Source organism: Jaculus jaculus, chromosome 3 (genome assembly GCF_020740685.1).
Source record: "Jaculus jaculus isolate mJacJac1 chromosome 3, mJacJac1.mat.Y.cur, whole genome shotgun sequence".
Classification (NCBI taxonomy): Eukaryota; Metazoa; Chordata; class Mammalia; order Rodentia; family Dipodidae; genus Jaculus; species Jaculus jaculus.
Window position 1 is genome coordinate 172,729,917 of NC_059104.1, and position 27,855 is coordinate 172,757,771.

Here is a 27,855-nt window from a genome sequence, read left to right on the forward strand (position 1 = left end):
AGAGATTTCCCTTTTATACATATTGCAACAAATTCTCATAAAACATTCATCTGAAATAAATTAAAAAGTCCACTTGCCACTGCCTCCAAACATAAAAAGGAGCCTGTGCCCTGGACTCAGCCCAGGCCATGAGGCCCTGATTGTCCGTGGAAGAAAATTAAGGATTGAGGGGCCCAAGGCCTGAGATGGGAAGCCCAGACACCTCCTCTGAAGTATCCAACAAGAAAGGTGAAGTCACAGCATGGGCCTGGGAGATGGCAGCCAACTCCTTGAGAAACTCAGGGAAAATGACGGCACAGTAGACAGCATTCTTGACTCGAAGAGCCTCACCTTGGCGCTCAGACGCCCCGCCCCGGGGGAGGAGAATGGGAGTTGAAGCCCCAGGGGAGTCCCCACTTAGTCCAAGTCCTGCTCCATCTCGCCCAGGCTGAAGGACCTGTGCCGCCTGCCGGGCCCGGGTTGGACTGTGAGCATGCCGCAGGAGTAACTCCCCCAAGGATGGCCTCCGGCTCCTCACTGGGAATAAACAGGGGTATCAAGAAGCTGCTGGGATCAGAGGACCTACCTTATCTGGGACAGGAGATTATAGGTTCTACGGGCTTGGGGAAGATAAGAGAACAAGACAGAACAGAAATGAACCTCAGGTTCCATTTCTTGTCTGTCTCTGCAAACCACAGAGGGAGGTGCTCTTTCTCATTCAAACGCCAACACAATTCCTGCTCGGCCTTTTCCTCTGTCCAGTTTCCCCACCAGCCAACCATCAACCTCAGTCCTAACCACTCACTCCTGAACCACTTCATTCCCACCTCGAAGGAAGGACTCCTTTCTTGACCATCATGGGGACGTCACCTCCTTCCAATCACTAGTCTACCACTACAAGATACTTCTCTTCAACCAATACCATGACCTCTCTTCATGCTTCCCATCATCTTCTGGAATGGCAACCACCGCGTCCACCTTCCCCTGCCTATCTACACCTGACTCCGTTTCAACGACACAGGTTGTATGATCTCATTTGTCATACCCACTGTCCTGTGCCACCACTTCCTGTCTGTTCTCACCAAAACCTTCCTCCCACCGGGTGTGCCCAAACGACTTTGCGTCAGCATAGACTCAAATGAGCTACTTCAAACACTGTCCTCTCTAATTTTCTGGCAAACTCCTGGGTCAATGATCACTCACTACCTATCCTAGACTCTAGTCCCTAGGTTATGATAAGCTTCTACTCTCAACCTCTAATTGGTGACAAAGACACTATTCAGATAATTAACTTGACATTCACAACCAGGATCAAAATCCTCTTCAATGTTTTCTCAAGCTTTCAACACTCACCTCTTGCTTCTGCTGCCACGCCTAGCTTCTTGGATCTCCACAGGCACCTTACATGTGTCCACAGCCCCCCTGGTTACCTCTTGTTCTTTCCACTTTTTAATCCTTTCTGGCTTCATTTACTATCTCTACGTCTGAGAACCTCTGGAAAACAACCTGTGATCTGCCCTCCGCTGACTTCCTGTTTCCTGTCTTTAAGTCAAAATTAGTAACCGCTTTCTGGGTCTTCTATTTCACATACTGTATTGTAAGCTTAAGAACTTACTGTTTTTTCTAGTGTCATGTTCTTGGCCCTCCACAATCCCAGTGCTAGAATTGCTTTCAGGGCCAGATTGCAGCCACTTAGAGCCACACAGCGAGTACTAGTGTAGACTGGAGCTACAGAGTAAGACCATTTCAAAAACCAAAAAAAAAAAAAAAAAAAAATCCCTCACACTTTACTCACAGTCTCACTGCCACAGCAGTGGAACTTTTCTTCTTGTGCTTTCCTGAATTGCCTCAAACAGGTTAAAAAAAAAAAAAAAATTTCAAGCCCAAAGTTAACCCTTTCCTGATACTCTAGATGATCCCACCACCTCTGGAAGCTTGCTCCATTACAGTCTATCCCCTGTCCAGATTGTAAGCCTTTAACGACAGAAACCACAGCTTGCGCTGCCGCATCCCCATACAGACTGTGACTAGCACAGATGAGCAGTGTGCAAACTTTAAAAGATTTAAAAGTCAACGATTCAAGTCATATTTAATTCTTCCTTCTTCCTACTTTTCCCCACAGCCACTCTCCATATTCTGCCAATGCCTCCTTCCCATTTCCACCTGGCAAGTGCATCCTTTCTTTCCCACTCTTCTAGTTCAAGCCTCCCTGGTCCGTACATGTTATGACTGAAGCCTCCTGAATGTTCTTCCTGAACCCCTTCTCTTAGCTTCCATTTCCCTGTAATCACTCATGTCTCCACTTCCAAAACCTCTCCTGGTTTCTTCCTGCCTAAAAGATCACACTTCTCCTTATCCTAATTTCTACTCTGAGAACCTTCTACTCTAGCCAAATCTTTCCTGCCTTCTTACCAACTATCCCACAGCCTTTTAAACTCCTGCTCCGACTAGACAGTCCACAATGTCTCCTGAGTAAAATAAAGAGCTTCTACTTCTAAGCCTATCTAACTTCTACCCATCTCTAAAGAACCATGTGAAATGCTGTCCCTTATTAAGCTTTCACAATACCAACCTAAAGACTGAGTTTCTGTCTCTCTGCCTGTCCCTAAACCCTAATGCTGATACTGCTGATGGGGCTCTTAGTGAAACTATTCTAGCCTCTGACCCAATGCTGGATGATGAAAGTGAAGGCTCAGGTTTCTACAACTCGCCAGGTCCTGGCACTAGGTTTCACCTGTAATAACCTGAGCGAGTGAGATGTCTAGAGATAAAGAAAGGGTGGTGGTAGTGGCCTCACCTAGGGGATCAGAGCGACGAGGTGCAGGTCCTGCTGCAGGACCCTCAGCCCAGTCCAACTTGCCACGAGCGATAAGGTACTTCTTGGCTTTGGACAGCAGAGCAGGGAAGTCCTCCTGGGAGGCCGCAAAGCTCTCGATCTTGTTCTTCACAGAGCCCAGCACCTAGGAAGCACAACTTCATGACATTTCTGGTGGCTCTGCACTAACACAGGCCTTTCTACTCCCACTGGGCGTGTTCCCAACCCACCCAAGGGTCACTCCAGCTGTGGGCCTGGCCCACCATGGAGCCTGGACGCACCCATGCATGCATGCATCGCACACCTGCAGCAGGGACTTGACACTGGGCTGGAAGACCATGTTGGTGTTGAGCAGGAAAGAGCGGAGCAGGGGCTGGGGGTGACAGGCCAGCTGGGCCACCAGCCCTGTCAGCAGGAAGTTGACATAGACGGAGTTCTGCAGCATGTTCTCGAGTTTGGCAAAGAGCACAGCCATGAAGGGGCCTGGGAGGAGGTGGGCACAAGGACACAGGCCTGAACACAGTGCACAGTGCACACATTCCTTCCCGACAAGACTCCCACTACACAGAAATTGTATGTCAGTCCTGAGTGTGTTTAAATGGCCTACGACCACCTATTATGGAGCAAAGAAGGTGGCAGACACCACATGGACCCATATAAGGTCAGCTACCAGCTTCACACACATACACATCTGAGCTGAAGGGCTAGATTCTGTACTCTGGAGTATGAGATCGCGTTTCAGATTTCAGATTCACCCCTTACTAGTTATATGACTGGGTAAGTAAAAGCTCTCCAATCTTCCATCTTCTACTTGGTAAACAGGAAAACATACCTACCTCTTAGGTAGTTAAGAGCACCTAAGAGCAATCAATGTCAAATAGTAAGTCTAAAATCTAGAGAACTTTGTTTGATTATAACCAAAAGCGACCTTGTATTCCTGTTTGTACAAGGCTTCACCCAAGAAGACAATGGAAGAACACACAGAAAAGGTGACTCAACCAAAACACAGTCAGGTCCCACACAGGAAAGAATAGCACTGAACCTGTCAGCAAGAAGTGTAGCAGAAACTTCAAAGTTAGGGAGTAATATTTAGGAGACAGGAGAAGACATCAGCTCTGTCTTTTGAGAACTGAGAATCAAGAAGGTAGAAGAGAAGTTGTAGAGAAAGTATGGCTTGGTTCAGAGCCTAGCAAACTGATGCAGGCCAGATGCTCTGTTGAAGAGAACAGAAAGGGACAGCACTTCCTTGTAGGAGAAATGCCCTCAACTACGACATGTCTTCAGTATGAGGATTCTGGAACCATCACAGTCTTTCAGAGGAGGGATTTGGTGGAAAAAAAGAAAGTTTGTCTAAATATCAGAAATTGGAAGAACAATGAAGGGCAAGGTGAACCCTACAAACAGTCTTACACTGCCATCTGCTTTAGGGGTCCATAGAACCAACCTTAGCTCAAAATAAGCTATATGAGCAGGGTCCTAAAGTAATTAATCCATACTTTGTCCTTCTGTTCCTTCACTGCCTGGTGGTAGCTTGTAAGGGACAATGCTAAGAGCTCAAATGAGTTCACAAAGAAGGAAAAGGACTGAAATGAAACTAAATTAATACTTCAAAACTGCTGCAAAACTTGCACACCTCCTCCTAGTGGTACTGAGCAGGAAGGGAATGGAGTAGATGTGAAATGTATGGGAAGATTTACATCAAGAAAAGGTTGGCGCCAGAGCAGAAGCCTCGATGCTATATGAGCAGAACAGTAAGTATATCCCAGGCCCTATCAAGACACAAGGCATAAAAGCTTTACTACCAACTACCAGATAGTTGCCCTGGTCAATTGAAATCTGCATGACTCAGAGATGATAATCCTATGGAAAAGCTACCACTTGTTTATATGATGTGCCAATATCCTAGTGATTCACAAGTATCACAGCACATAGGATACTAACTTAAGGGTGCCTAATCCATAGTCTGTGGTCTCAGCTCTAGCCACTGCACTGCTTCGCAGAGATGGATTTTTGTTTGTACATGCATGGGATGCATATTAGACCAGAAGGCCAGTCTAACTCACAAATGAAAACAAACAAGAGAGGCATCAATTCAAAGGGTCTGATGAGCTCAGAGTCGTGCTTCGTGGTTTACCCTCAGAGGTCTCTGCTTCTATCCTAACTGCAAGTCTTAAGTCCTTACAAAAGTCGTGGCAACCAAGAAGGTGCAAGGGCAGTAGGCAGGAGAAAGGAGAAATGAAATCAAGCCCTTCTCTGAAGAAGCAGGGAGGGGCTAGAAGGATGGCTGAGCAGCTAAGGTGCTTGTCTGTGAAGCCTAAGGACCCAGGTTTGAGTTTCTAGAACCCACATAAGCCAGATGCACAAGGAGCACATGCATATGGAGAATACTTGCAATGGCTAGAGGCCTTGGTGTGCCATCTCTCTGTCTCTTGCTCTCTCTTACACACACATATAAATGAATAAAAATATCATTTATAAAATGAAGAAGCAAGGAGGAAGAAGCTGACCCTAGGCCATACATGATCTGACTGAGAACTCAATACCCAGATATATACACACTGGTAGGAATGATACTCAACAGGTTTACAGGTGCCTTTCACACAGGACAACACAAATGTCTTCCATGTGGTTAGATATGTAATTCTCACACACACACACATATGCACACACACAGACACAAAAACCCTAGAACAGCCTAATTCCAAATCCCAGGAAACGGCCAGAAGGGGGAGGAGAACGTGCACACAGGAAAGACATACAAGGCTCAGACGTAAGTCCATGTCCACACCAGTGCAAGCATGGAGAGACATGGGCAAACTTGAAGAACACAGTATGATACGACATGTGGAAGGGACTAAAGCAAGATGGATGGCAGCTAGGCAAGGACACAGAAATGAAAAAGCCAAAAGGTCTCTGGGATCAGCACAAACATGTCGAGAACATGCAGAGCACACGGGGAGAAGGCCTAAGCTAAGCAGCTTACCAGTGAAGGGCTGGCTCGGCAGCTGGTTCAGAGTCCGCAAGGGGCTGCTGAGGAAGGGACTGGGAGGCTCGGGGGGACAGGCAAGGCTCTCGTAGGCCTCCTCCTCCTCAAGAGGTAGTGGAGGCTCGAGGGAAGGCTCAGAGCCAGCGCCACCATTGCTCAGTGCCACCTCCAACTCCTGAAGTTCTTGCCCAAAGCTCTCTAGTCCTGCCATGCCCTCAGAGGTGCCCTCTAACAGTTCTCCAGCTCCCTCCTGTAGCACCAGTCGTGGTACTAGACGAACTTTCTTGGCCCCCTCAGGCCATGGTCCTGTTACCCCATTGAGTTGGGGTGGGGGCAGGTGATCAGGGCCCTCCCCTGTTCCCCTAGCCAGTCCCCTACTCCCTAGTTCTTCCTCCTCCCCTCCCCGCACATTGTCCCTGTCCTCCTCTGGCAGTAGACTGCGTTTCTTAGTCCGGGAGCCAAAAGGACTGGGCTCAGGAGGGGGCCGCTCGCCATCATAGGGGGCAGACCAGGTCCGGCAGGCTCGAACACAGCGGTCCACACCACGACGTGCCTCTCGCAGATACTCCAGGTAATTGTCTTCCAGCTCACCAGGCTCCTCTGTAGGGCAGGGCCGTCGGCTAGGGCTAGAAGTGGGAGATGCAGTGAGCCCTGGTGAGCGAGGAGCTGGACCTGGGGACTCAGAACCACCCACGCTTTGCTGCCGAAGGAAGAGGGCCAGGCGAGATGGCGTGGAGGGCCGAGGCACTGTTACCACCGAAGAGGAATCAACACTCGGGCTTCCAGGGCCTACAGAGGGGAAAAAATGAAAAGGAGAAATCAAGAGGACAGAAACCCAAGAACAGTACAGGACACCTAGGGAGGGCTAAAAGGGAAAGCACAGAGAAGCAGAAACAGAGTCGGCTGAGACAGCTGACTCTCCAACCCCCAGACCGACTTTTCCAAACCCATCACCCTCTCACCACCACTGCCAAGGAGAAAATGCAGGCAGAGTGCAGGACTAAGTAAAGACGGGGAGCAGTTCTGCCCCGAGGCCCACATCAGATTTCTTTGGGAAAGTTAAGGATGCTCCCGGCAAGACTTCTCCTCAACCTCCCTCAGGAAGCAAGGCCTCTCAGGTCACTTTCCTCCCTCACCCGAGAACCCAGGCCATACCCGGCATGTCCTCCCTTTTCCCTGCCTCTGTGCCAGGCCCACCTCGTGCCCATGAGGCATGCTCTGGACGAGGTGGGCTGGTGGCACGGTGCCGACAGCAGCGAGGGATTAGGGAGAGAAATTTGTCTGCTGCTCGTCCATACAGATCCACATCGCGAACAGCTGGCTTCTGGCTCAGCATCACATGATTACACGGAACAAGATACCTGGGAGAGACAGCAGACAAGACACGGGCTGGCTCAGGAAAGGACGTACTTGGAAGAACACCAGGCCAACGAGACTGGCTAAGCCAGGCTCCAAGAGGACACTCATAAGCAACCCCAACATAGCCCATCTCTCCAGCAAAAGACAAGGCCCGAGCCGGGCATGGTGGCACACGCCTTCAATCCCAAAACACTTGGGAGGCTCAGGTAGAGGGATCACTGTAAGTTCGAGGCCAGCCTGGGATACAAAGTGAGTTCCAGGTCAGCTAGAGCTTGTATGAGACTCTGCCTCAAAAAAAAAAAAAAATTAATAAATAATTAAATAAAAGCAAGGCCCTGAGGGTCAGCCATCCCTCAGCCCTGCCCCCATGGGTACCTGAGAACCAGCTGCAGCAGAACATCCTCACAGCTGAGGTTCAGGAGGGTCCTGAAGAGACTCAGAGAGACCATGCAGAGCTGAGGGGAAGGGAGGGAGGGAGTCACCACGAGAGCTCTCTAACCTCCAAGCTGTTCACCAAATGGAAACACCTCCCCTCAGCCCCAGGCCCAACCAACCACTTCTGGAACAACAAATGCACAAAGGCCCAGCACATAACTGTCACACACGGATTACCTAGATGATCAAAAACCTCTGTAAACAAGACTACACGACTCACAGAAAATATTCACGTGTCAGACCCAGTGAATTTCTACAGACCACACACATACCAGCAGACTCTCTGCTTACAATGTACCTGTCTACTAAGGCTCCAGCCATGTTCCAATGACACCCCAAGAAAAGAGACATGAGAAATACTATAACAGAGTAAGTAACTAACAGGAAGCTACAGCAGCATGATAACCAACTAAATGCCAGTTCACAGGGACTGAAGTAACACAGTCATTGAATGCCTACCAATACAGAACCAGAGGAAACCTGGAAGAATCCCAACTGGGAAGTAGGTGGGGCAGTGGACATGGACTCTGAGTTGTCAGAAGGTAAAGAAAAGCTCAGGGCAGCTGACAGGAAAGGAAAAAGTAGGTGGATCCAGAGCAGGGGAAACCTTTTGTTTTAGAAAGGGAAGAAACTCATTCATCTCCGGCGAGGATAAAAAAGAGCACACGTCAGCCAACCCTCACCCTGAACCCCCTGGCACTTATAACTCCCTACAGCAAGTGTCGGTATCTTCCTCTCCATCAAGATCACTAGTGGATCCTACTCTAGGGCACTACGTGTACAGTCTTAGCATTAATTATTTGCTCAATGACTGTAAGAGAAGTCAAACCTATGTAGGAAAAGGAAGAGAGAGCCATTCACACTTCTGATAGCATGGCTCAGCAGGCTTATCCTCAATGACCCCTTTAACTAGCAGTGAAAAATTCAGACCCGTTGAAGAACGGTGGGTAGTGGGAAAGTATTTCTTCAAAGATCCTAATCTGAATGCTTGCCTAGTATACACAAGGCTCTCCACTGATCCCTGACACTGCTTATAAGGAAAGAAAGAAAAGAGGAGGATGGAGGAAGGATGGAGAAAGAAGGAAGGAAAAGGGGGGAAGGAAAAAAATTAAAACATGCCAGGGATTGATCTATCACTGCTGGCTTTAAAAATAAAACAAGAGGACAAGAGTGGGGGAGTTTGTTTTATAAGCTGGGAATGGTCTTCACTGGACTGCCAGAAAGAAAACAGATAGCTATCCCAATCACAAAACTACAAAGAAATTAATTCTTCCAATAACCCAAGTATGTACTCCAAAACTAAAAGACAGTAAATTTGCTTTAAGTGGCTAAGTTTGTTGTAATGAGTTACGATAACAATTTGAAACTAACACAAATAATCAGGCCACAGGTTAGCCTGAATGACTCACTTCAAGGCACAAGACCACAAAGCCAGGCCAACCTCATCCTCAAAGGATGGACAGTGGAAAGAAAAACATCCACTACATCCTTAACACAGGCATCCTGTAACCACAAAAGATCTGGGTCCCCCAAGAACCAAGAATAACACCTCAAGAACATGAAAAGGTCCTAAAACCAAAGCATCAAACTGGAGAAACAATGAGGGATAGAGTGTTAAGGATGAAATTAAGATTAAAAACAAAACAAAAAATGGGGCTGGACAGATGGCTTACTGGTTAAGGCACTTGCCTGTGAAACCTAAGAACACCGGTTCGAGTCCCCAGGACCCACATAAGTCGGATGCACAAGATGGCACATGCATCATTTGCAATGGCTAGAAGCCCTGGCATGCCCATTCACACATACTCTCTCTGTCTCTCTCAAATAAACAAATAAAAATAAATAATAATTTTAAAAAACAATAGATAAGCCCAAGGGGTGAGGGGTGGGGCAGGAAATGAACCTAAGTAAGAAAGCCAACTTTCTCTAAGAGAATAGGACATTTAATAAGGCTGAACAGACCTGAGCCTGTGGCCCACCTTTAGAAAACTTTTTTGGTATCATTATAAAAGAAAACATTTGATATGCATTTGCTATTTGTTTATAATTTTTATCAATAAAATTTCAACCCAATGCATAGCATAAATACTTTTTGGAGCATTTTGAAAATGGACAAGCCCAGGGCCCCAAAGATTATATACTATACAAAAGATCTGAGTATAGACTGTTGTTTCCACAGCTCCACACACGATTCTGACATGTACATCCAGTTCAGACACTAGTCTAATCATGGTTTCAACTTAGCAATTCAGAAACTACACCTAGACAAAACTACTACACAAGAACCTCACTGACCAACTAAAACCATACTGCCCTTAATTCTAGAAACAACATTCCCCTCCCCTTCATCCTCATTCTTCCCCCCACCAAGTACTTGCATAAATGATCTCACCTACCTCCCAACTTGCTCACTACCCTCCCCTCACCGGGTCTTCAATTTCCTAAACACATCAGCATGTACTCGTTGACCCTACGGCATGTCCTCTGTGTGCCGCTCCTGTGTCCAGACTGCTGTTCTCCTAATACCCAATAGCTGGCTCCTTGACCTCCAACTCAGAGAGCTCTTCCTCATTATTTTCTAAGCGTTCTGCTGTGTTTTGTGTTCATAACACCAACCACAATTTTCATGTATTCTAATAACAAATTTTCTTGTCTACATTGTCCATAAAGCAAGTTCTTCACAAAGGACCTCAGCAACAATGCCAACCAGTATGTCCCCAGCACCAGCAAACAGAAAGGGTGCACAGTGAACATGCCACACAAACTTGCAGAAGGAAATGCAAGTAGGCAGGTTTGGGGGTATGCTCTGATGACAGTTCAAACGTACCAAGCCCCAGGGGACAGAATGTACCCTGATAGAAGCAGAGGGGAAACACACTAGAACAGACAGAAAACCCAAAGTGACCTCAAGCTACCCCCACATCAGGCCACAGACTGTCACTCAGCTGAAGAGAACTTCAGGGCAGGGCTACATCACAGGTACTGAACATTACAAAGCCTATAGCCATGATGAGCAGCCAAAGTCACCAAAAAAGGTAACTGTGTTGTAGATTTTCACACATTATAAAAACAGGAGTCCATGTAATTCTGTGTACAAATGTTAAAAATTTAACGTTACAAAGTGCCACCTAACTTTGAAGGGACTACCAGAGACAAAACCAATGAACAGGAGCATCCTTCCAGACCAAATATCAGATCACCTAGGCAAGCAAGGCAGAGGTAAGAGCCATACCCGGGAGTTGCTGCCAATACGAGCAACGAGGGTGTCAAGGATTGTGTGGGTGTCGTGGCGGTGCAACAACAAGAATCGCAGGAAGGTGCGGAGCAGGGCGGGCTCCGAGATACTGCGCAGGAAAAGCTCCAGATAGGCGGTGCTGGCGATCATCTCCTCCACGGAAGTCTGGACGAAGGCAAGGGGAGGTGTGGAAGCTCAGGGCTTCCCTGTACATATAATAATTTATGTGCCCTAGGTTCTAGGGAACAAGGCTCAGACAGGGAAAACGGGGAAGTGCCCTACCCACTGCCTTCCACAATAGTCCTTTCTCTGATGTCACCACCCTGCAGTCCAGCCCCTAAAATGCCTTGCCACCGGTGCCCCTCACCTTGTGCAGGGCAGGGCCCATGACAGGCACCAGGAAGCCATTATGGATATAGTCAATCAGCTGCCTCTGCACCAGGGGGTGAGCCACCTACAGTGATACGAGAGAAAACAAAAGATTATGAGGAGCCCAGTCTGGACATACGAGTGCTAGGCATCCTAACCCCAAGAAACCAGAACAGCTGAACTCCAGGAAAAGCACCTCTAATTCAAATGTCCCAAAATGACCAGTGGCCACATCTCCTAGGAACCCCAATCCTACCTGAATGACTGCGTTGCAGAACTCTAAGGAGCTCATGAAGAGTGCAAGAGCCGGCACACCTATCCAGTCTTCCCGCCGTAAGCAGTGCCAATCATCCCCTGGAACCTCAATCTTTCGAGGCAGTGAGGAGTACAGGGCACTCAGCCCTGTGGCCAGCACCTAGGGGAGGTTGCCAAAGACTCAGATAATACAGAGTGGGAGGGGAACTATGAATCCAAGCATGTGATGGGAGTAGAGGTAAGAGTTACTACTACAGCAAGTGTTTAGTTACCACTGTGCAAGTACCACCTGGAACATGGTTCATAAGGAACCTAGTTATCTGCCCTACCCAGCTATGCCCAGATTACACTCCCATTCCAACTTTAGTTGCAAATCAGGTGAGAATTCCTGAAGAAAAGGGCCCTCCCTGATACCTAGCCTTGCCATCTCCTGGAGAGGAGTGCTGCCCAATGTTCCATGCCACACCCCACCCTCCGTCCTAGGGGTTGCTAACCGGGCAGAAGTAAGAGTGATCCGCGATGTAGCGGCCCACAGTGGGGCTCCCAGCTGACAGAGCCATGAGCAGAAGTAGTGCATCACGAGCCTGCTGACCCAGGGTGCCCTCTCGATGGACAAAAGGGACAAGGCGAGAAAAAAGGAGAAGACGCGGGGCAGCTCCAGGCTCAGGAGGTGGCTGCAGGAAGAACTCAAGCAATGAAGGCTCCCGAGCAACACACACACACAGCTGGCTGAGCAGCAGCACCAGGCCTTCGTCCAGCGCTGGGCTACTAGGCACAGGGTGGCCACAGGCATCCAGCAGGGCAAGCAGAGCCTCGCGAACTGGGCCATGCCGCAACAGGGGCTGGCGGGCTTCGCTCACGAGCATCTCAAATAGTTTCAACTGTTCAGCCCGCCGTTCCTCAACCCCCTCCCCAAGCTCATCCCACTGCAGCTGCCATGCCAACACACGGGTCAACAGATCTTCGCGCAGAGCAAACTCCAGCAGGGGCCCAGGGCCCAGGGGTGCTGAGGGGGCTGCACGGTCCTCTGCCAGCAACGTTAGCATTTGGTAAGTGTGGTTGCGCACAGCGCTGAGATCATCTGCACCTCCAGCAGCTGCCCGGGGGCCTTGCCGCTCCAGGATGCGCACCACCTGGGGTAAAAGGACAGAAGATGGAGGGAACATAAGGTAAGGTAACCAAACAGGATGCTAAGAACACAGAACTCACAAGGTTTGAACTACTCAGGTAACTAATGGACTAGCCACTTTGGCACAGAGTCTCCTACCTGAGACCAGTGATTCTTGAAGACCATGAGGCAGGTCTCAGGGTCAGCCATGACAGGGGTCTGCAGACTGGCCCCTTGAGGTACTCGGTGCCCAGGGACCCGGGAGGCCAGTCTGCTCAGCCAGTTCATCCTCTCCATGAGGCAGGCTGGGCAGGACCAGCAGCCAGGGGGCTACACTCTGAGGATGCGCCAGCTGGAGGCTTTCTCCACATGTGTCTCCAGTCTGCTTCATCCGGTCTGCAGGAGCCAGTAGCTGGCCATGGAGCCAGAGGTTACACCAGACTCAAGAAGCAAGCTCAGAGGTCACTGCCTAGTCCAGACTTGCAAATCTGGTTCAAAAAAAGAACATGAAAGAGATAAAAGATAACCTCTCTCAACTCCCCAGCAAGAAGATCTCAGAACCCCTGCTCCACTAGAAATCCCATAGGTACCCTCACACCCCATGCATGGAACTAACATGCCTAAAGCAGAACTCATGACTTCTGTCAGCAAATGTGCAACTTGCTCAGCCTTTCCTATCTCACTAAATGATTCAGACATTCACCTATATGATTAGGCAAAAATACCCATCTCCCTTGTTTCTCCTTTTCCTTCCAGTAGCCAGTTTGCCAAACAACCTCACTTTAGAGGATAATGAGTTCAAGGCAGGCCTGGGCTACAAACGAAGACTTGGTCTCAAAAAAACAAGCAAACAGAAGTAACTAAAAACAATACACACAAAAAAAACCAATATCCTCTCTCACTACTGCAACAGCTCTCCCTCCAGGCTGATGGGTTATAGTTCACTGGTCCTGCTCTGTGCAGGCTGGTCTCGGGCTCGGGCTCGTCTTGTCAGCTGCTCCAGTGCTAGGATCGCAGGTGCGTGTCACCACACCTGGTTCACTCCTGCCCTCCTGAGAGAGGGTTCTCAACACAGCAACCACAGGGACATTTCTAATAACTAAATCATAGCACATCTCTCCTCTGTTGAACATTTTCCAATTATTTCCTAGAATACCCATAATAATCCAAATTCCTTATCTTGGCCTATAAGGAGGCTGTAAATGTAATTTGTTATGACCTATCTTTCTCTTTCTCACTCTACTTTTGTCAGACAGTCCATCTTGAGTGATTTCTGTTTGCTCTGACTGGAATGCTTCCTGCTCTTCTCATAGTTGTACAGTTTGTGTTTTTTTAACGTTATCTCAGCAATGCTATCTAAATAGCTCATCTTTCCACCTTCACTCTAGCTTCTTAATCCTATTTTCTATCATTTTCTATTCTCTGATCTATTTATACACCTATCTCTTATTTATCTTGCCCAGAAAAAAAAATCTCTTCTAGGAGCAAGGGAGATGGTTCAATGGATAGTGTGCTTGCCTCTTAGGCACAAGTACCTAACTTCAATCTCCAGACCCCAGATAAAAAGCCAGGGCTGAGGCCGGGCATGGTGGTGCACACCTTCAATCCCAGCACTAGGGAGGCAGAGGTAGGAGTTTGAGGCCATTATGAGACTACATAGTAATTCCAGGTCAGCCTGGGCTACCCTACCTCAAAAAAAAAAATAAATAAAATAAATAAAAGTAAACAAGCAAACAAAGGAAGCCAGGGCTGAGGTGATGGCTCAGTGGAGAAACTTGCTTGTAAATCCTGCCAACCTATGCTGGCCAGGGTTCGATTCCCCAGCACCAACATAAAGCCAGCACACAAAGTGGGACATGTTGTCTGAAGTTCATTTACGGTGTAAAGATGCCTTGGCATGCCAGTTCAGTCTTTCTCCTCTCCCTCTCACTTCCCTCCTTCCTCTCCCTCCTTTCCCCGCCCCTCTCCTTCTTCCTTTCTCTCCTACCTCCCCCCAACCCCACCCCACTCACAAATAAATAAAAATATATTAAAAGACCAAAAGCTGTGGGCGAATTCAGGAATCCCAACACTCTGATGGAGAGATGGGAGGTAGAGACAGAAAACTTCTGGAAGATAACAGATGGCAGAGAAACACTGGGAGAAACCTCACCTCAAATGAGGTGGAAAAGTGAGAATCGACTTGAACACTGACCCCTGACCTCCACATACATGCTATGACACACGCATGCCACCCCGCACACACATGTGCAGATAAACAAAAATCATAAAATAAAATTTTTAAACACGTTCCTTAAGGGCAGGAATCTATGGATCTCATCTGTGTTTGTGTGTCCCATGCCAGAGTGGTCCCTAGAGGTTATTTGTTCCATGTCTGAACAGATGAACAAATACCAAGCTAGTTTTTGGCCCAGGCCATGACCCTCAGTTCCTTCTCCACCACAGCCACCATCTCACCAGGACGGCCTCTGAAGAGCATGCAGTCTTCACAGGAAATATGGGGCTCAGGTGTGCTCCCTCTTCATACACAAAGAGTTGAAGAAACAGAAACCTGACACTAGCCCCACATTCTGCATTAAGGATCTATAAACCAACACCTCCTTTCGCACAGATACTTTCACAATTACTACATCACAACTAAAGCAAGACAGCAACTGTGCTGAAGGAGACCTTTTGTAGGACCAGTGCCCATGCTGTAAGGGAAGGGCCAGTCCCACAGACAGGCAAGGTTTGCTCACTAACTCAATGTATACTGTATAGATGAAAGTCTTGGGTGGGCCTTGCTAAGCAAGCAATGGAAATAGAGAGAGAAAGCAGCAGCTGGTGGGGAGGAGGCATAAACTCCAACAAATATTATAAATAGAAATATTTACCAAAGTGTCATAGGGGAATGAGGAAAGCAACTAATTCTGCCTGAGGATCTCTAAGAGGATGCCATGTTTATGTAAGCTAGGTGTTAATGAGGTAGAGCATAGGGAAAGGTCTTCTGCATATCAAAATCAGTAAAACCAGGCAAGAGAAGACTATAAACATCACTGGTATCATGCTAAGCAAGTTGAGTGTTATCTACTGATATACTAGACACAAAACAGTTTTCAAACAAAATCAGATTTACCTTTAAAAGTATGTTATGGGGGCTGGAGAGATGGCTTAGTGGTTAAAGCATCTGCCTACAAAGCCAGAGGATCCCGGTTCGACTCTCCAAGACCCACATAAGCCAGATGTGCAATGGGGCGCATGCATCTGGAGTTCATTTACAGTGGCTGGAGGTCCTGGCGCACCCATTCTCTTTCTCTTTCTCTCTCTCTCCCTCTCCTCCTTCTCTCTCTCTCTCAAATAAATAAATAAATAAATATTTTTTTTTAAGTGCCATGCAGCTGGGCATGGTGGTGCACGCCTTTAATCCCAACACTTGGGAGGCAGAGGTAGGAGGACTGCCGTGAGTTTGAGGCCACCCTGAGACTACATAGTGAATTCCAGGTCAGCCTGGGCTAGAGTGAGACCCTGCCTCAAAAAAATATATATATATACACATATATATACATATATATATATATATATATACACATATACATACATACATACATACATACATACATACATATATATATATGTATGTATGTCATGGGCTGGGGAGATGGCTCAGCAGTTAAGCACTTGCCATGCAAGCATGAAGATCTGGGTTCAATCCCCAGCAACTACACAAAAAGCCAGGCATAGCCATGCATGCCTAAAATCCCAGTACTGTGGGGAGGCAGAGACCAGAGAATCACTGGGGCTCCATGGTCAGCCAATCTATACAAAAACAGGGAGCTTCACGTTCAGTAAGAGACTCTGATTCAGATAAATAAGGTGGAAGAATGACAGAGGAGGACATTAACGTCTTCCTCTGGCCTCTGCACACATGATCACAGGGTGCACGCATTTGCACATATTTATACACACACACAAAAATATGTCAGATGGCAGTATAAAGTAGAGCAGAGGGAGACAGATGGCAGTGGGCAAGTTATAAGCTGTTTCAATCATCTCTTTTTTTAAAAAAAGTAATGACATATTGTGGCAAAAACAATAAAGAAAACTAAATCTGAGATCACCTCTATTTTAACATGCTCCATGAAATAGTGAAATGAATCACACTTATAATGTCTGTGCAAAGTCTCATCATTCATCTTTGCAGCCACAGTGCCAATGTAGTGTCCAGCATTCAGAAATGTCTGTCGAACTACATGCTAGCTTAATAATAATTGTAATCGCTGATGTATACTGAACACATACTACATTCCAGGCTCTGTTCAAAGCACTACACTGACTAGAATTCCCACTTCACAAAGGAGGAAGTCAAAGCCTGGAGAGGATAAGCAAACTGCTCAAAGCTAGCAAGCTAGCAAATGCCCAGGCTGTGACACCAATGACGACAGTCGACTTCTCGGTTTAAATGAAAAGTCAAAGTGAGCTGAGAGATGGGCCAGTAGGTAAAGTGGTACAAGCATGAGGACCCGAGTTTGGATCCCTAGTACCTACAGAAAATCTGGGTGCTGTAGCCCCAGCAATGGGGAGGCAGAGATGGAGGTGGAGCTCACTAACCTAGTTGGCTAGCTAACCTACATGAATCAGGGCACTCCAGATTCAGTGAGAGATCCTGTCTCAGACGGTAAGACACAGGGTGATAAATACACCCAACCTCCACATGTACACGTATACAAATGTGTGTATGTACGTACACATACACACACACACGAAAAAAGTAAAAGTAACAAAACTTGGCGAATAAAAAGAGGATGAGAGGTGATCCTAATGGACTAATTCAGGAAATAGAGAAAGATAAAGCCATAATCATCTGAGGACACATATCAAGGGGACTGTGTGTCAGAAAAGAATGAAAGCCAGGCATGAGTGCATGCCTGTATCCTCGCATCAGGTTAAAGCAAGATTGCTGATGAAAGGCCAACATGTGGGCTGGAGAGATGACTTAATCATGGTTAAGGCGCTTGCCTACAAAACCACAAGACCCAGGTTTGATCCCCAGTCGTAAGCCAGAGGGTCCACACATCTGGAGTTCATTTGCAGCAGACTGCAGTGGATGGAGGACCTGGCACATCCATTCTATCTATCTGCCTATTTCTCCTTCTTTCTTTCCTTCTTTCTCTCTCTCTCTCTCAAATAAATTTAAATTTAAATCTAAAAATGAATACCATTAGACATGCTAAGCCTTGAAACACCTACAGAATATTTATAAAATCCAGAAGACAAGAACTATCTTCAAGCTCAACAGTTCAATTAAAACTAGATACAAATTCAAAAACTTCCAGTAGAAAGGCAATCAGGAGTGTTCAACCCACAAGTCCATAGGCTGCTTTTGGCCCAGGATAGCTATGAATGAGGCCCAGTGCAAAATTATAAACTTACTTAAAACTTCTGAGATTTTTTGAGATTTTTTTTTGTAACTCAACTGTGCAGTTCTCAAGTATGAGCTCTGGAGGTTATGTCACGACATCAAAGGATGGGCATGCCTGCAAGATGGAAGTACATGGAGTAATACAAGGAAGTCAGTAGATGAAAAAAGAAGCTAAGAAGAGTTGCCAGTATACTGCCTAAAACTTGAAATCTAATGGCATAGAAAATAGTCTCAAGAATCAACAAAAGGGGGACATGAAATTAAAGTGTCTTCACAGCAAAGGTTAACTATCAGAAGAGTAAACAGGAAACCAACAAAATGGGGGAAGATCTTTGCCAGTTATTTCTCTGACAGGGATATGATATCTAGAGTATGGAAAGAAATGCAGTAATTAAACACTAAAAAAACTGCCAATCAATAAACTATAGGTTACTAAAATGAACAGATTTCCAAAAAGAAAAAACACAAATGGCCAACAGATATTTAGGCTGAGCATGGTGGCGCACACCTTTAATCCCAGCACTCCGGAGGTAGAGATAGGAGAATCGCCATGAGTTCAAAGCCACCCTGAGACTGCATTGTGAATTCCAGGTCAGCCTGAGCTAGAGCAAGACCCTACCTTGGGAAGATAAAGAAGAAGAAAAAGATAAAAAAAATGTTCAGCATCCTTAGCCATCAGAATGGCTATCATCAAGAAAACTAGTGACAGGCTAGAGAGATGGCTTAGTGGTTAAGACACTTACCAGCAAAGACAAAGGACCCAGGTTCAACTATGCAGTACCCACGTAAAGCTGGGTACATGAGGTGGCACATGCATCTGGAGTTCGTCTGCAGTGACTAGATGCCCTGATGTGCCCATTCATTCATTCATATTCTCTCTCTCTCTCTCATAAATAAATAAAGATGTATTTTTAAGAACAGCAATTTTGGGAGCTAGCGAGAGAAGACTTAATGGTTAAGGCGCTTGCCTGCAAAGTCTAAGGACCCAGGTTCAATTCTCTAGGATGAAAATATGACAAATAATTTAAAGAAATAGGGGAGGATTCAAGTATTCTTGTGTTTTTGAGCTGGGCATGGGTTGTCATACCTATAATCCCAATAGCACTTTCAAAGCTAAAACAGAAGGATCACCATGAGTTTGAAGTTTGAGGCCAACCTGGGCTACAGTAAGACCTGTCTCCAGAAAAGTATTTTTTATTATTGTTTGGGTTTTAGCTGGAAGCCTCAAGGAAGTTTGTCAAATGACAAAAATAAGTCTGAATTGAGAGGTTAATAGATAAATAAAATAAGGATAACTGCTGGAAAAATACAGTCAATAATCAGCTACAAAAAAAAAAAAAAGACAGTAAAAGTAACCTGATGGGAATATGACCAACAGGCAAGATATTTACACAGTAAAGTCCTTAATTAAAAAAAAGTTTCCTCCTATTAGAGATGAGGAAAGCAGTATCAAGGGATGGGTGTCAAGTCAGGTAAATGTGAGAGCAAAGACAGAAATATCTACCACCACCACCCTGCAAACCCCTCCTCAGTCTCACTAGCCCAGGAGTGACAGAAGTGGAGAGGGAAGAAAAGAAGGGATGGGAAGGATGAAGAGCTACAGAACGAAAATGCAGTCTTTCATACAGTTTCCTAAAAGTCATCAAATACAACCACACGAACTAGTAGCTATGACGAATGCACGAGAAAAGGCGCTTACCCATAGTCTAAGTAAGTAGTTAAGATCACAAGCAGGCACAGTCTGAGGGAAGCAAAGCCAACAGTTAAGTGATAACAACGCTCCCGGGACCAAGCTCTTGCTGTTATTAACTCAGGGATACTACACCAGCCCTTGTTGTTTTCTTTAATCTCTGCCTATATCTTTGTAAATATAGTGCCATTAATTAAAATTTTGTCATACCCAGCATGGGCCATCTGCCACCTGCCAAGTCGCCTGACTAATGTAAGAATATTACTGTGTATAGAATACTCTCTGAAGCGTATCTCATTTGAACACTAACAATAGAACCCTATGCTCAAATAAGAGTAACACAGAACAGTAAGTAAGAGTTGAGGCTCTGGAATCCCTCAAAGGTGGGACTCTCAGCTCACCATCTTCCAGCTATGCGGCCTTAAATAAACACAAATCTGGGCTGGAGAGATGGCTTAGCAGTTAAGCGCTTGCCTGTGAAGCCTAAGGACCCCGGTTTGAGACTCGGTTCTCCAGGTCCCACGTTAGCCAGATGCACAAGGGGGCGCACGCGTCTGGAGTTCGTTTGCAGAGGCTGGAAGCCCTGGCGCGCCCATTCTCTCTCTCCCTCTATCTGTCTTTCTCTCTGTGTCTGTCGCTCTCAAATAAATAAATTTAAAAAATAAATAAACACAAATCTAATTTCCTCATTAATAAATTCCTAATGAATAAGTTATTAGTCTTAATAATTAAAAGACATAATTACGCAGCACTCCAGCCATACAGTGAGTACTCTATAAACTGCATCTTTCCTCCCCTCTCTTACCTGCATGACAAAGGTGCTCACATCTCTGAGGTGAAGATTTACCTGCTCTGATGTGTCCACCTAACACTCATACCCTAGAAAGCTGAAGAAATGAACCCAGTACACTTAGCAAACCAAAACTTTATCATGTCCAAAGCTAAATGCCCTCCATGTTCTGGAAAAGTAACAAACTGTTCCGACCTTGCGATATGTCTGTGGCGTCCACTATTCTCCACTGATTAACTACCACAGAGCACGGCTTACAGATCTGAGAAAGACCAGCTCCAGGACCTTCCCTCATCGCCTCCCATCTCCCCTTTGCAGAGACCTCAAAGAGAAGAGCCACACCAGAAACAGCATCTCAGAATCCCAAAGCCACCACTCAGCCTAGGCCTGCTCACATAATGAGAAAAATATAAAAGCTGATGTCTGGGTATTCCTGTCACCTACTTGGACTCCTGACAACTTTCTAAAGTTGAAGACTGAGGGCAGACTCACCACACACTTAAGACGCCCTCTCCTCCCACAGTGAAGACCAAAACAAGATCAGTCTCCCCACTCCTCCCAGATTTATCTTCAGGCTCAGCCACAGGGAAAGGGGGAAAGAAGCTGAGCTCTCATACCCACAAAAGACCGTCAGCCTCTCATGGCCCAAAACACAGTTTTACAGTCATCAAAATGTCTCAAGCAACCTCAAAACAGCAAACATTGGACAGGAAGTGGCTCAGCCTCACAAATGAACCTTTGCTCTGGGAGAGGCAAAGAGAAGGAAGGGATACATGTGCAATACCTTTATTAGACAAGGAGAGGCCAAAATGACTGTACAGGAACGGATCAGTAAAGCCCTAAGGTTTATCTCTCACTAAAATGTCTCTTTCTAGCCAGATGTAGTGAGGCAGAGGCAGGAGGATCACTATGAGTTGGAGGTCAGCCTGGAGTACAGTGAGTTACAGGCCAGCCTAGAGATCCTGCCTTAAGATTTTAAACAAAAGTCTCTTTCTGGGCCAGGCGTGGTGGTGCACGCCTTTAATCCCAGCACTTGGAAGGCAGAGGTAGGAGGGCCGCCATGAGTTCAAGGCCACCCTGAGACTACATAGTTAATTCCAGGTCAGCCTGGACCAGAGTGAGACCCTACCTCAAAAAAACAAATAAATAAATAAATAAAAGTCTCTTCCTAAGCAAGACTGATAGTGGCATATAAAGCAATGGATGTTACATCAAATACAGAAAGTATAAAGAGCTGGTTAAAACTCACAGGAGTACAAAATCAAAAATACAACAAGTTGTTTAATGGGCTGGACATGGTGTCACACACCTTTAATTCCAGCACTTGGGAGGCAGAGGTAAGAGGATTGCCGTGAGTTCAAGGCCACCCTGAGACTACATAATGAATTCCAGGTCAGCCTGGGCTAGAGCGAGACCCTGCCTCAAAAAACCAAACAACAACAACAACAAAAATAAGTTACCTAATTTCTAATAGCCTTGCTTATGTGGCACTCAGCTCAGCTTTTCTATCCCTCGGACAAAGGGCCTATGTCAGACCAGATCAGTCTCCCCACTCCTCCCAGATTTATCTTCCTCCCCACTTCCTCCCAAACCGCTTCTGTTTCTTATAGCCATCTCTCCCCATGGGACTCTAGCCTTTAATTCACACAGTGAACTTGTGCCACACAGTGCTGGCCTTTACAACAGTGACTCCTCCGTGTCACACACATGGTTATCTCTACTAACGTCAAAGCGGGAGTGACACTGAATCCCCCAGGATAAGGAAAGTTCACTGGACAGAGAAGGAGAGGAAGCAGATATTACAAAGATTTCAAGGCTCAAAAAAAGTAACATGTTTGTTAGGGAGCTGTGAACAATTTATCCAAGCTAGAACACAGCAGGGAGTGGCAGCCAGATGAGGTTCTCAGAGGTGAGCTGAGGCCATAATAAGGAATTTGGACGTTGTCCTACAGGCTACAAAGAGCCAATATTTTTAAATAGTAGAGTTCCAAGATTAGATTTGTGTTTTCAGAAAGATCATTCTAGGAAGGATAAGAAAAGATCAACTTTTAAGGCAGGAGATTGTTTTGGAAAAAAAAAAAAACAGGCTGGTTAGATGGCATAGTGGATAAACTGGAATCTCAAAAGTAAATAAATAAATAAATTGGGCTGAGCAGCCAAACTAAAGCTTTAATGGTGAGGAAGTAGCAATGGAGATAAAGAGAGGTAACAGAGAAGAAAATGTGGGAATTTCAGAAACTGGGAGCTGGACAAATGGCTCAAGCAGTTAAGACACTTGACTGTAAAGCCTAAGGACCCAGGTTCAGTTCCCCAGTATTGATGCACAAGGTGGCATATGCATCTGTAGTTCATTTGCAATGGCTAGAAGCTCTAGTGTGCCCATTCTCTCTCTTTCACTCTGCTTTTTTCTCCCTCCCTTCCTTCTCCCCCCCCCCCACAAATAAATAAATTTTTTTAAAAAATTTGAGGCAAGCCCAAAAGACTGGCCTTTTATTTTTAATGTGAGAAAGTAAGAGAGAGAGAATTGGTGTTCCAGGGCCTCAAACCACTGCAATAGAACTCCAGACCCGTGCCTGCATCACTTTGTGCATCTGGCTTACATGAGACCTAGAGAGTGGAACATAAGCCCTTAGGCTTTACTAGCAAGCACCTTAACTGCTAAGCCATCTCTCCATATCAAATATTTTTTTTAAGAAAAGGTTTCAGTGACTGAATTTAGGAGATAAGGACCAAAAATTATGGAAGATGACATTGAAATCTTTGCCTAAATTAAAACAAGGTACCACATCGGTGCAAAAGCAGGCTTTCTGGTTTCTTTCTACATTCTATTTTAGACATTTTAATTTGGAGATACCTGTGGCAATAATGGCTATGTACATTTAGAACACAGGGAAAGACCGACACTGGAGACAAAAAGTGATCACCTCATCATGATATATTTTTATATTTTAAATCTCTCTAAACTTAAACTCTCTCCTAGCCAGACTATGGAACTTCCTACAACCATAACTTATTGACCTTGTTATCCTATAAAATGTGTCACATGGACAAGCTATACTCTCAATAAATATTTGCTGAATAAATGAACCTATAAATGAATCTGTACTCCTAGCCTTAAGAGAGTGCCTGGCATATGGAAGATATGGAATAGTTAGAACAACAAAAATGGGTTTCTATCTTTACAGCCTTATCCTCATCTGTTCCATCTTTTCGAACCTTCCACTCAGCTATGTACAGTAAGTCAAAATCCATTTTAGCTAATGTACTACTATTTCAACCAAGACTTTACTGTAGCAAACAAAAACTTACCAAACCCCAGTATAACCGACAATTTGGACAGTTCATAAGCATCCTCTAACATGTGGCATCGCTTCCTGTCATGATCACAGGTGACTCAGATGCCATCCACAGCTAGCAGTACTATGCTGCTGGCACAATACGGCCCTCACCCCTCTCACATCCCTACTTTTGGAAGTAAAACAGTTACAAATCATAAAAAAAAACCACTTTTGTTAGTATGAGGTTCTCCACATCACAATTCTTCCTACATACAGCATGTCTTTAATCACCTTTACTCTCTTTTACAAATCTTCCTTTCCCCAAGTTATTATCCCCATTAGGAAGCCAAACATGAATTCATGTTTTCAGTGGCTCCCTGTGTGACCTCTAGCTTCTTAATTTGATTTGTCTATAAAAATAACATTCCTGGAGCTAGAGAGATGGCTCACTTGTTAAGGCAATTGCCTGCAAAGCCTAACAACCCAAGTTCAATTCCCTACTACCCACTTAAATCCAGGAGCACAAAGTGGCACATGCACCTGAAGTTCACTTGCAGCAGCCAGAGGCCCTGGTGCACCTATTCTCTGTCTCTTTGCTTACAAACAAATAAATACTTTTAAAATAATATTAGCATGCCTTCCTTTCCTACTTTGCAATGTACCTATAAATCCAATAAAATATAAGATTTCTGCATGAAGTATAAAATTTTAGTTCCATAGCAACCATTACTATGAAAGCCTGAATGCTACTCAGATACCAAAAGTGATCTGGGGAGACTTCCCAGTGGGTTAAAGGTGCTTGTTTACAAATATCACGTTATATAGAATTGCTCCATAAATGTTATGTTTCCTCCACTTAAAACAGCACACACATCAACATTCTAAATTTCAGGATTTCATGAATCAATGTAAATAGTTTTTTTTTAAATTTTTATTTATTACTTGCAATCAGAGAGAGAGAATGGGCATGCCAGGGTCTCTAGCCACTGCAAATGAACACCAGATGCATGTGCCCCTTGTGTATCTGGATTACATGGGCCCTGGGGAGTTGAACCTGGATCCTTGGACTTCACAGGCAAACGCCCTAACAACTAAGCCATCTCTCCAGCCCACTGTAAATATTTTTAATTAAAAAGTGGTGGCTGGAGAGATGGCTTAGCAGTTAAGGCACTTGCCTAAAAAGCCAAAGGACCCAGGTTCAATCCTCCAGGACCCACGTAAGACAGATGCACAAGGAGTTGCATGTGTCTCGAGTTGTTTGCAGTGGCAAGAGGCCCTGGCACATCTATTCTCTCCCTCTGCCTCTTTCTCTCTCTCTCTCTCTCTCAAATAAATAAAAAAATAAAAATAAAATTTTTAAAGTGTTGGGGCTGGAGAGACAGCTTAGCAGTTAAGCTTGTAAAGCTTAAGCATCCAGGTTCTATTCCCCAGTATCCATATAAGCCAGATGCACAAGATGGTGCATGTATCTGGAGTTTGTTTGCAGTGGCTTGAGGCCCTGATGCACCCATTCTCTATCTTCCCCAATCTCTCTCTCTCTCTCTCTCTCTTTCTCTCTCTCAAATAGTTTTAAAAATAAGTGTCATCACTTTATTTTGTTTAATAAGACCATTTAAACTCAATATCTACTCTTATTATTTCATCAGTGGAAGAGCAACAACATCAAAATAACATGAATGTTAATATAAGAATAAATTAATCTTTCAGTTTTGCAATGTAGGAATCAAACTCAGGGCTTTGAACATGCTAAGCACGCACTCTGCCACTGAGCTGCATGTCCAGGCTATAAATTTATCATTGTGAGAAATTCATTATGTTGTCTTTTACTTCTCAGCTCCTATCTTGTTTTGGTGAGCACCATCATGGACGGGTCCTTGACGCAGTGTCTGGGAACTACTACTCTAAACGCTATGCTGTGCACACAGGTATGACCGACTTATGACTGCGAAGGCTGCCAAGGGGTCTGCAACATGAAGACCTATTTGGACTACAGAGAAAAATAATGAAAATATATCACAAGATAGAAAAACTGGCTCTGAAACTGAGACTGGAACAGAATGAGGATTGCAACTGCCCCTAATTCTCAAGGAATGGCTTGGTAGTTAAGACCTAATTCTTCCAAGGGTTGGGGAAAATCATGGCTCAGCTCAATCACAGAAGGTTGGTAGAAAACCTGGTGGTGTGGAAATGACCATCACCACCGAGTGACGATCCAACTTTCCAAATTTTTCATGTGTGCCTGTGTAGGTTGGTGAGGCAACAGATACTTGTAAAATACAAATAAAATGAATTCAATTACAGGGTATGGCAGGAGGGGTGAATTGCAAAGGAACAGAAGAAAACTTTTAGGGGAGCTAGAAATGTTTGGTATTGTGGTTTCACAACTGCGTACATATGTCAAAACTCATCAAATGCTTAAGTATGAGCAGTCTGTTGTACACAGATTCACCTGGCACATTAAAGCAGTTTGGGTTTTGTTTTCAATTTTAACTCTGTGAAAATGAGAGCAAGGCCATTCTTTGAGGGAGCCTAAATGCAGTGCTGTGTGTGACAAGCAATACAAGAGAATTCACAAGTGAAAGCGGTCAGTCTAGAATAGATAACAAGTACAGGTGAGGAGTAAACTCCTTTAGAAGCAAGCAGAAAGAAAACACACTCAGCAGTCATTGATGCCTCTCAAAAAAAAGGGGGGCTGGAGGGATGGTTTGGTGGTTAAGGCGCTTGCCTTTGAAGCCTACAGACCCAGGTTTGATTCTCCAGGTCCCACATAAGCCAGATGCATAAGGTGGTGCATGTATCTGGAGTTTTTTTGCTCTGGCTAGAGGCCCTGGTGCGCCATTCTCTGCCCCCCCCCCGCGTCTATAAATAAATGAATAAAAACTTAAGAAAAAAAAAACTTCACGAGCTAGCCCACATTCAAGTTTGCAGTCCATAGGAGGTACCTGAGGGAACTGGGGTCTCGTTATTACTCTCTTGATGAGCGAGCCTAGGAAAGGACTTCCATGATCACAGTCACTACTGCCCACGATTCCGATTCGGTCTGGTTTTGGTCCGATTTTTCTCCATCTATCTCACTCCAAAGTATCTAGACTCACAGAAGCAGGGAAGCCAAGTTCACAACACTTCCAGCCGTCCTCCTACTTGGTCTAAAAGTATTGCTCTGGCTGGGCACAAAACCCCACGGCAGGAGGCCCCAGCACCAACCTCAGAGCCTGACCCCAGCGCCCGCTGCCCCCTTCCCCCCGCCCCATGCAGCCTTCAGCTCGCAGCCCGCCGCCGAGCCCCGGACGCTCCCGCCTCTGCCCTTTGCTCTCTCTTGCGCCCGTGTCCCAGGACGGTCCCTCCTCACCTTCCAGTTCTCCGCCCGGCCCCCGAAAGCGTGTTGGAGCTGCCACACCTCGGCCCCCCCCAAAGCCTCCCGGCGGCTCCCCAGCCAGCCTCTCTCACTGCTCCAGGCACCCCTAGGCTCGCTCGCACCCAGGTCCCCTACCACAGCCGCTCGCAGCCCCTCGCCACCTGCCAAGCGCTCACGCCCAGCGGTCCCCAAGGCCGGGGCCACGCCGGCCCCGCCGCCCGTCTCCAGGCCTTCGGGCGCACGCATACCTTCCTCGTACCCAGGGCCGAGCGCGGCCGGGCCCTGTCGTAGTGGCCGCGCTAGGTGAGTTCAGGCCGCCGCCATCGCTCCTCAGCCGCGCCCCGCCCCGCGCCACACGCAGCCCGCGCCCCCGCGCACCACCCTCCGCCCTACGTAACCGCCCAGCGACGCACGGCTGGGCTGCGGCGCGACAGCTCATTGGTCCGGCCCGGCCCGAGTCGAGAGCGTCGACGCTTGTTTCCTGGCAACGGCCGGGCGCAGGGGCGGGGCCTCCATCCGCATTCCAGGGAGAGCCACGCCCCCCGCTCCGTAAGCCCCGCCCCCAGCAGGACTGGGGCGCTGCGAGGAGGAAGAGTCTGCGGAGGCGGAGGCCCCGGGGGGCAGCGGTGCAGCCTGGGGAAGAGAGGTCGAACACGCCGGGCCAAGGCAGCGGTACTTTCTAAGTCAGGGGAAAGACCACAGCGCGGGGCTTAGGAAGAGCTGGGACGGGAAGAGACTCGGCAGGAGGAGGCGGAGCCCCGCGGTTACAGTAGGGGAGTGGGCGGGGCCATGCCGGCAGAGGG

At 46.4% G+C, this 27,855-nt stretch overlaps 1 protein-coding gene across 3 annotated transcripts; it reads right to left on the bottom strand.

The window, feature by feature from the left end:
* Positions 1 to 27,393, bottom strand: Fhip1b (FHF complex subunit HOOK interacting protein 1B). Of its 3 annotated transcripts, none has more exons than XM_004650941.2 (13): positions 27,301 to 27,393; positions 26,640 to 26,782; positions 12,701 to 13,029; positions 11,928 to 12,566; positions 11,435 to 11,593; positions 11,177 to 11,263; positions 10,807 to 10,974; positions 7,515 to 7,594; positions 6,978 to 7,141; positions 5,778 to 6,569; positions 3,099 to 3,277; positions 2,777 to 2,939; positions 1 to 516 (listed from the first exon to the last, which is right to left on the bottom strand). In XM_004650941.2, the coding sequence occupies exons 3-13, from the start codon at positions 12,836 to 12,838 to the stop codon at positions 158 to 160; spliced, it is 2,928 nt and encodes a 975-aa protein (XP_004650998.1). In that variant the 5' UTR covers positions 12,839 to 13,029; positions 26,640 to 26,782; positions 27,301 to 27,393; the 3' UTR covers positions 1 to 157. The 3 variants fall into 3 exon arrangements, with proteins under 3 accessions (XP_004650998.1, XP_004650997.2, XP_045000896.1); XM_004650940.2 differs by having other exon boundaries at positions 6,936 to 7,141; XM_045144961.1 differs by having other exon boundaries at positions 510 to 599; positions 6,936 to 7,141.
* Positions 27,394 to 27,855: the final 462 nt, after the last annotated feature.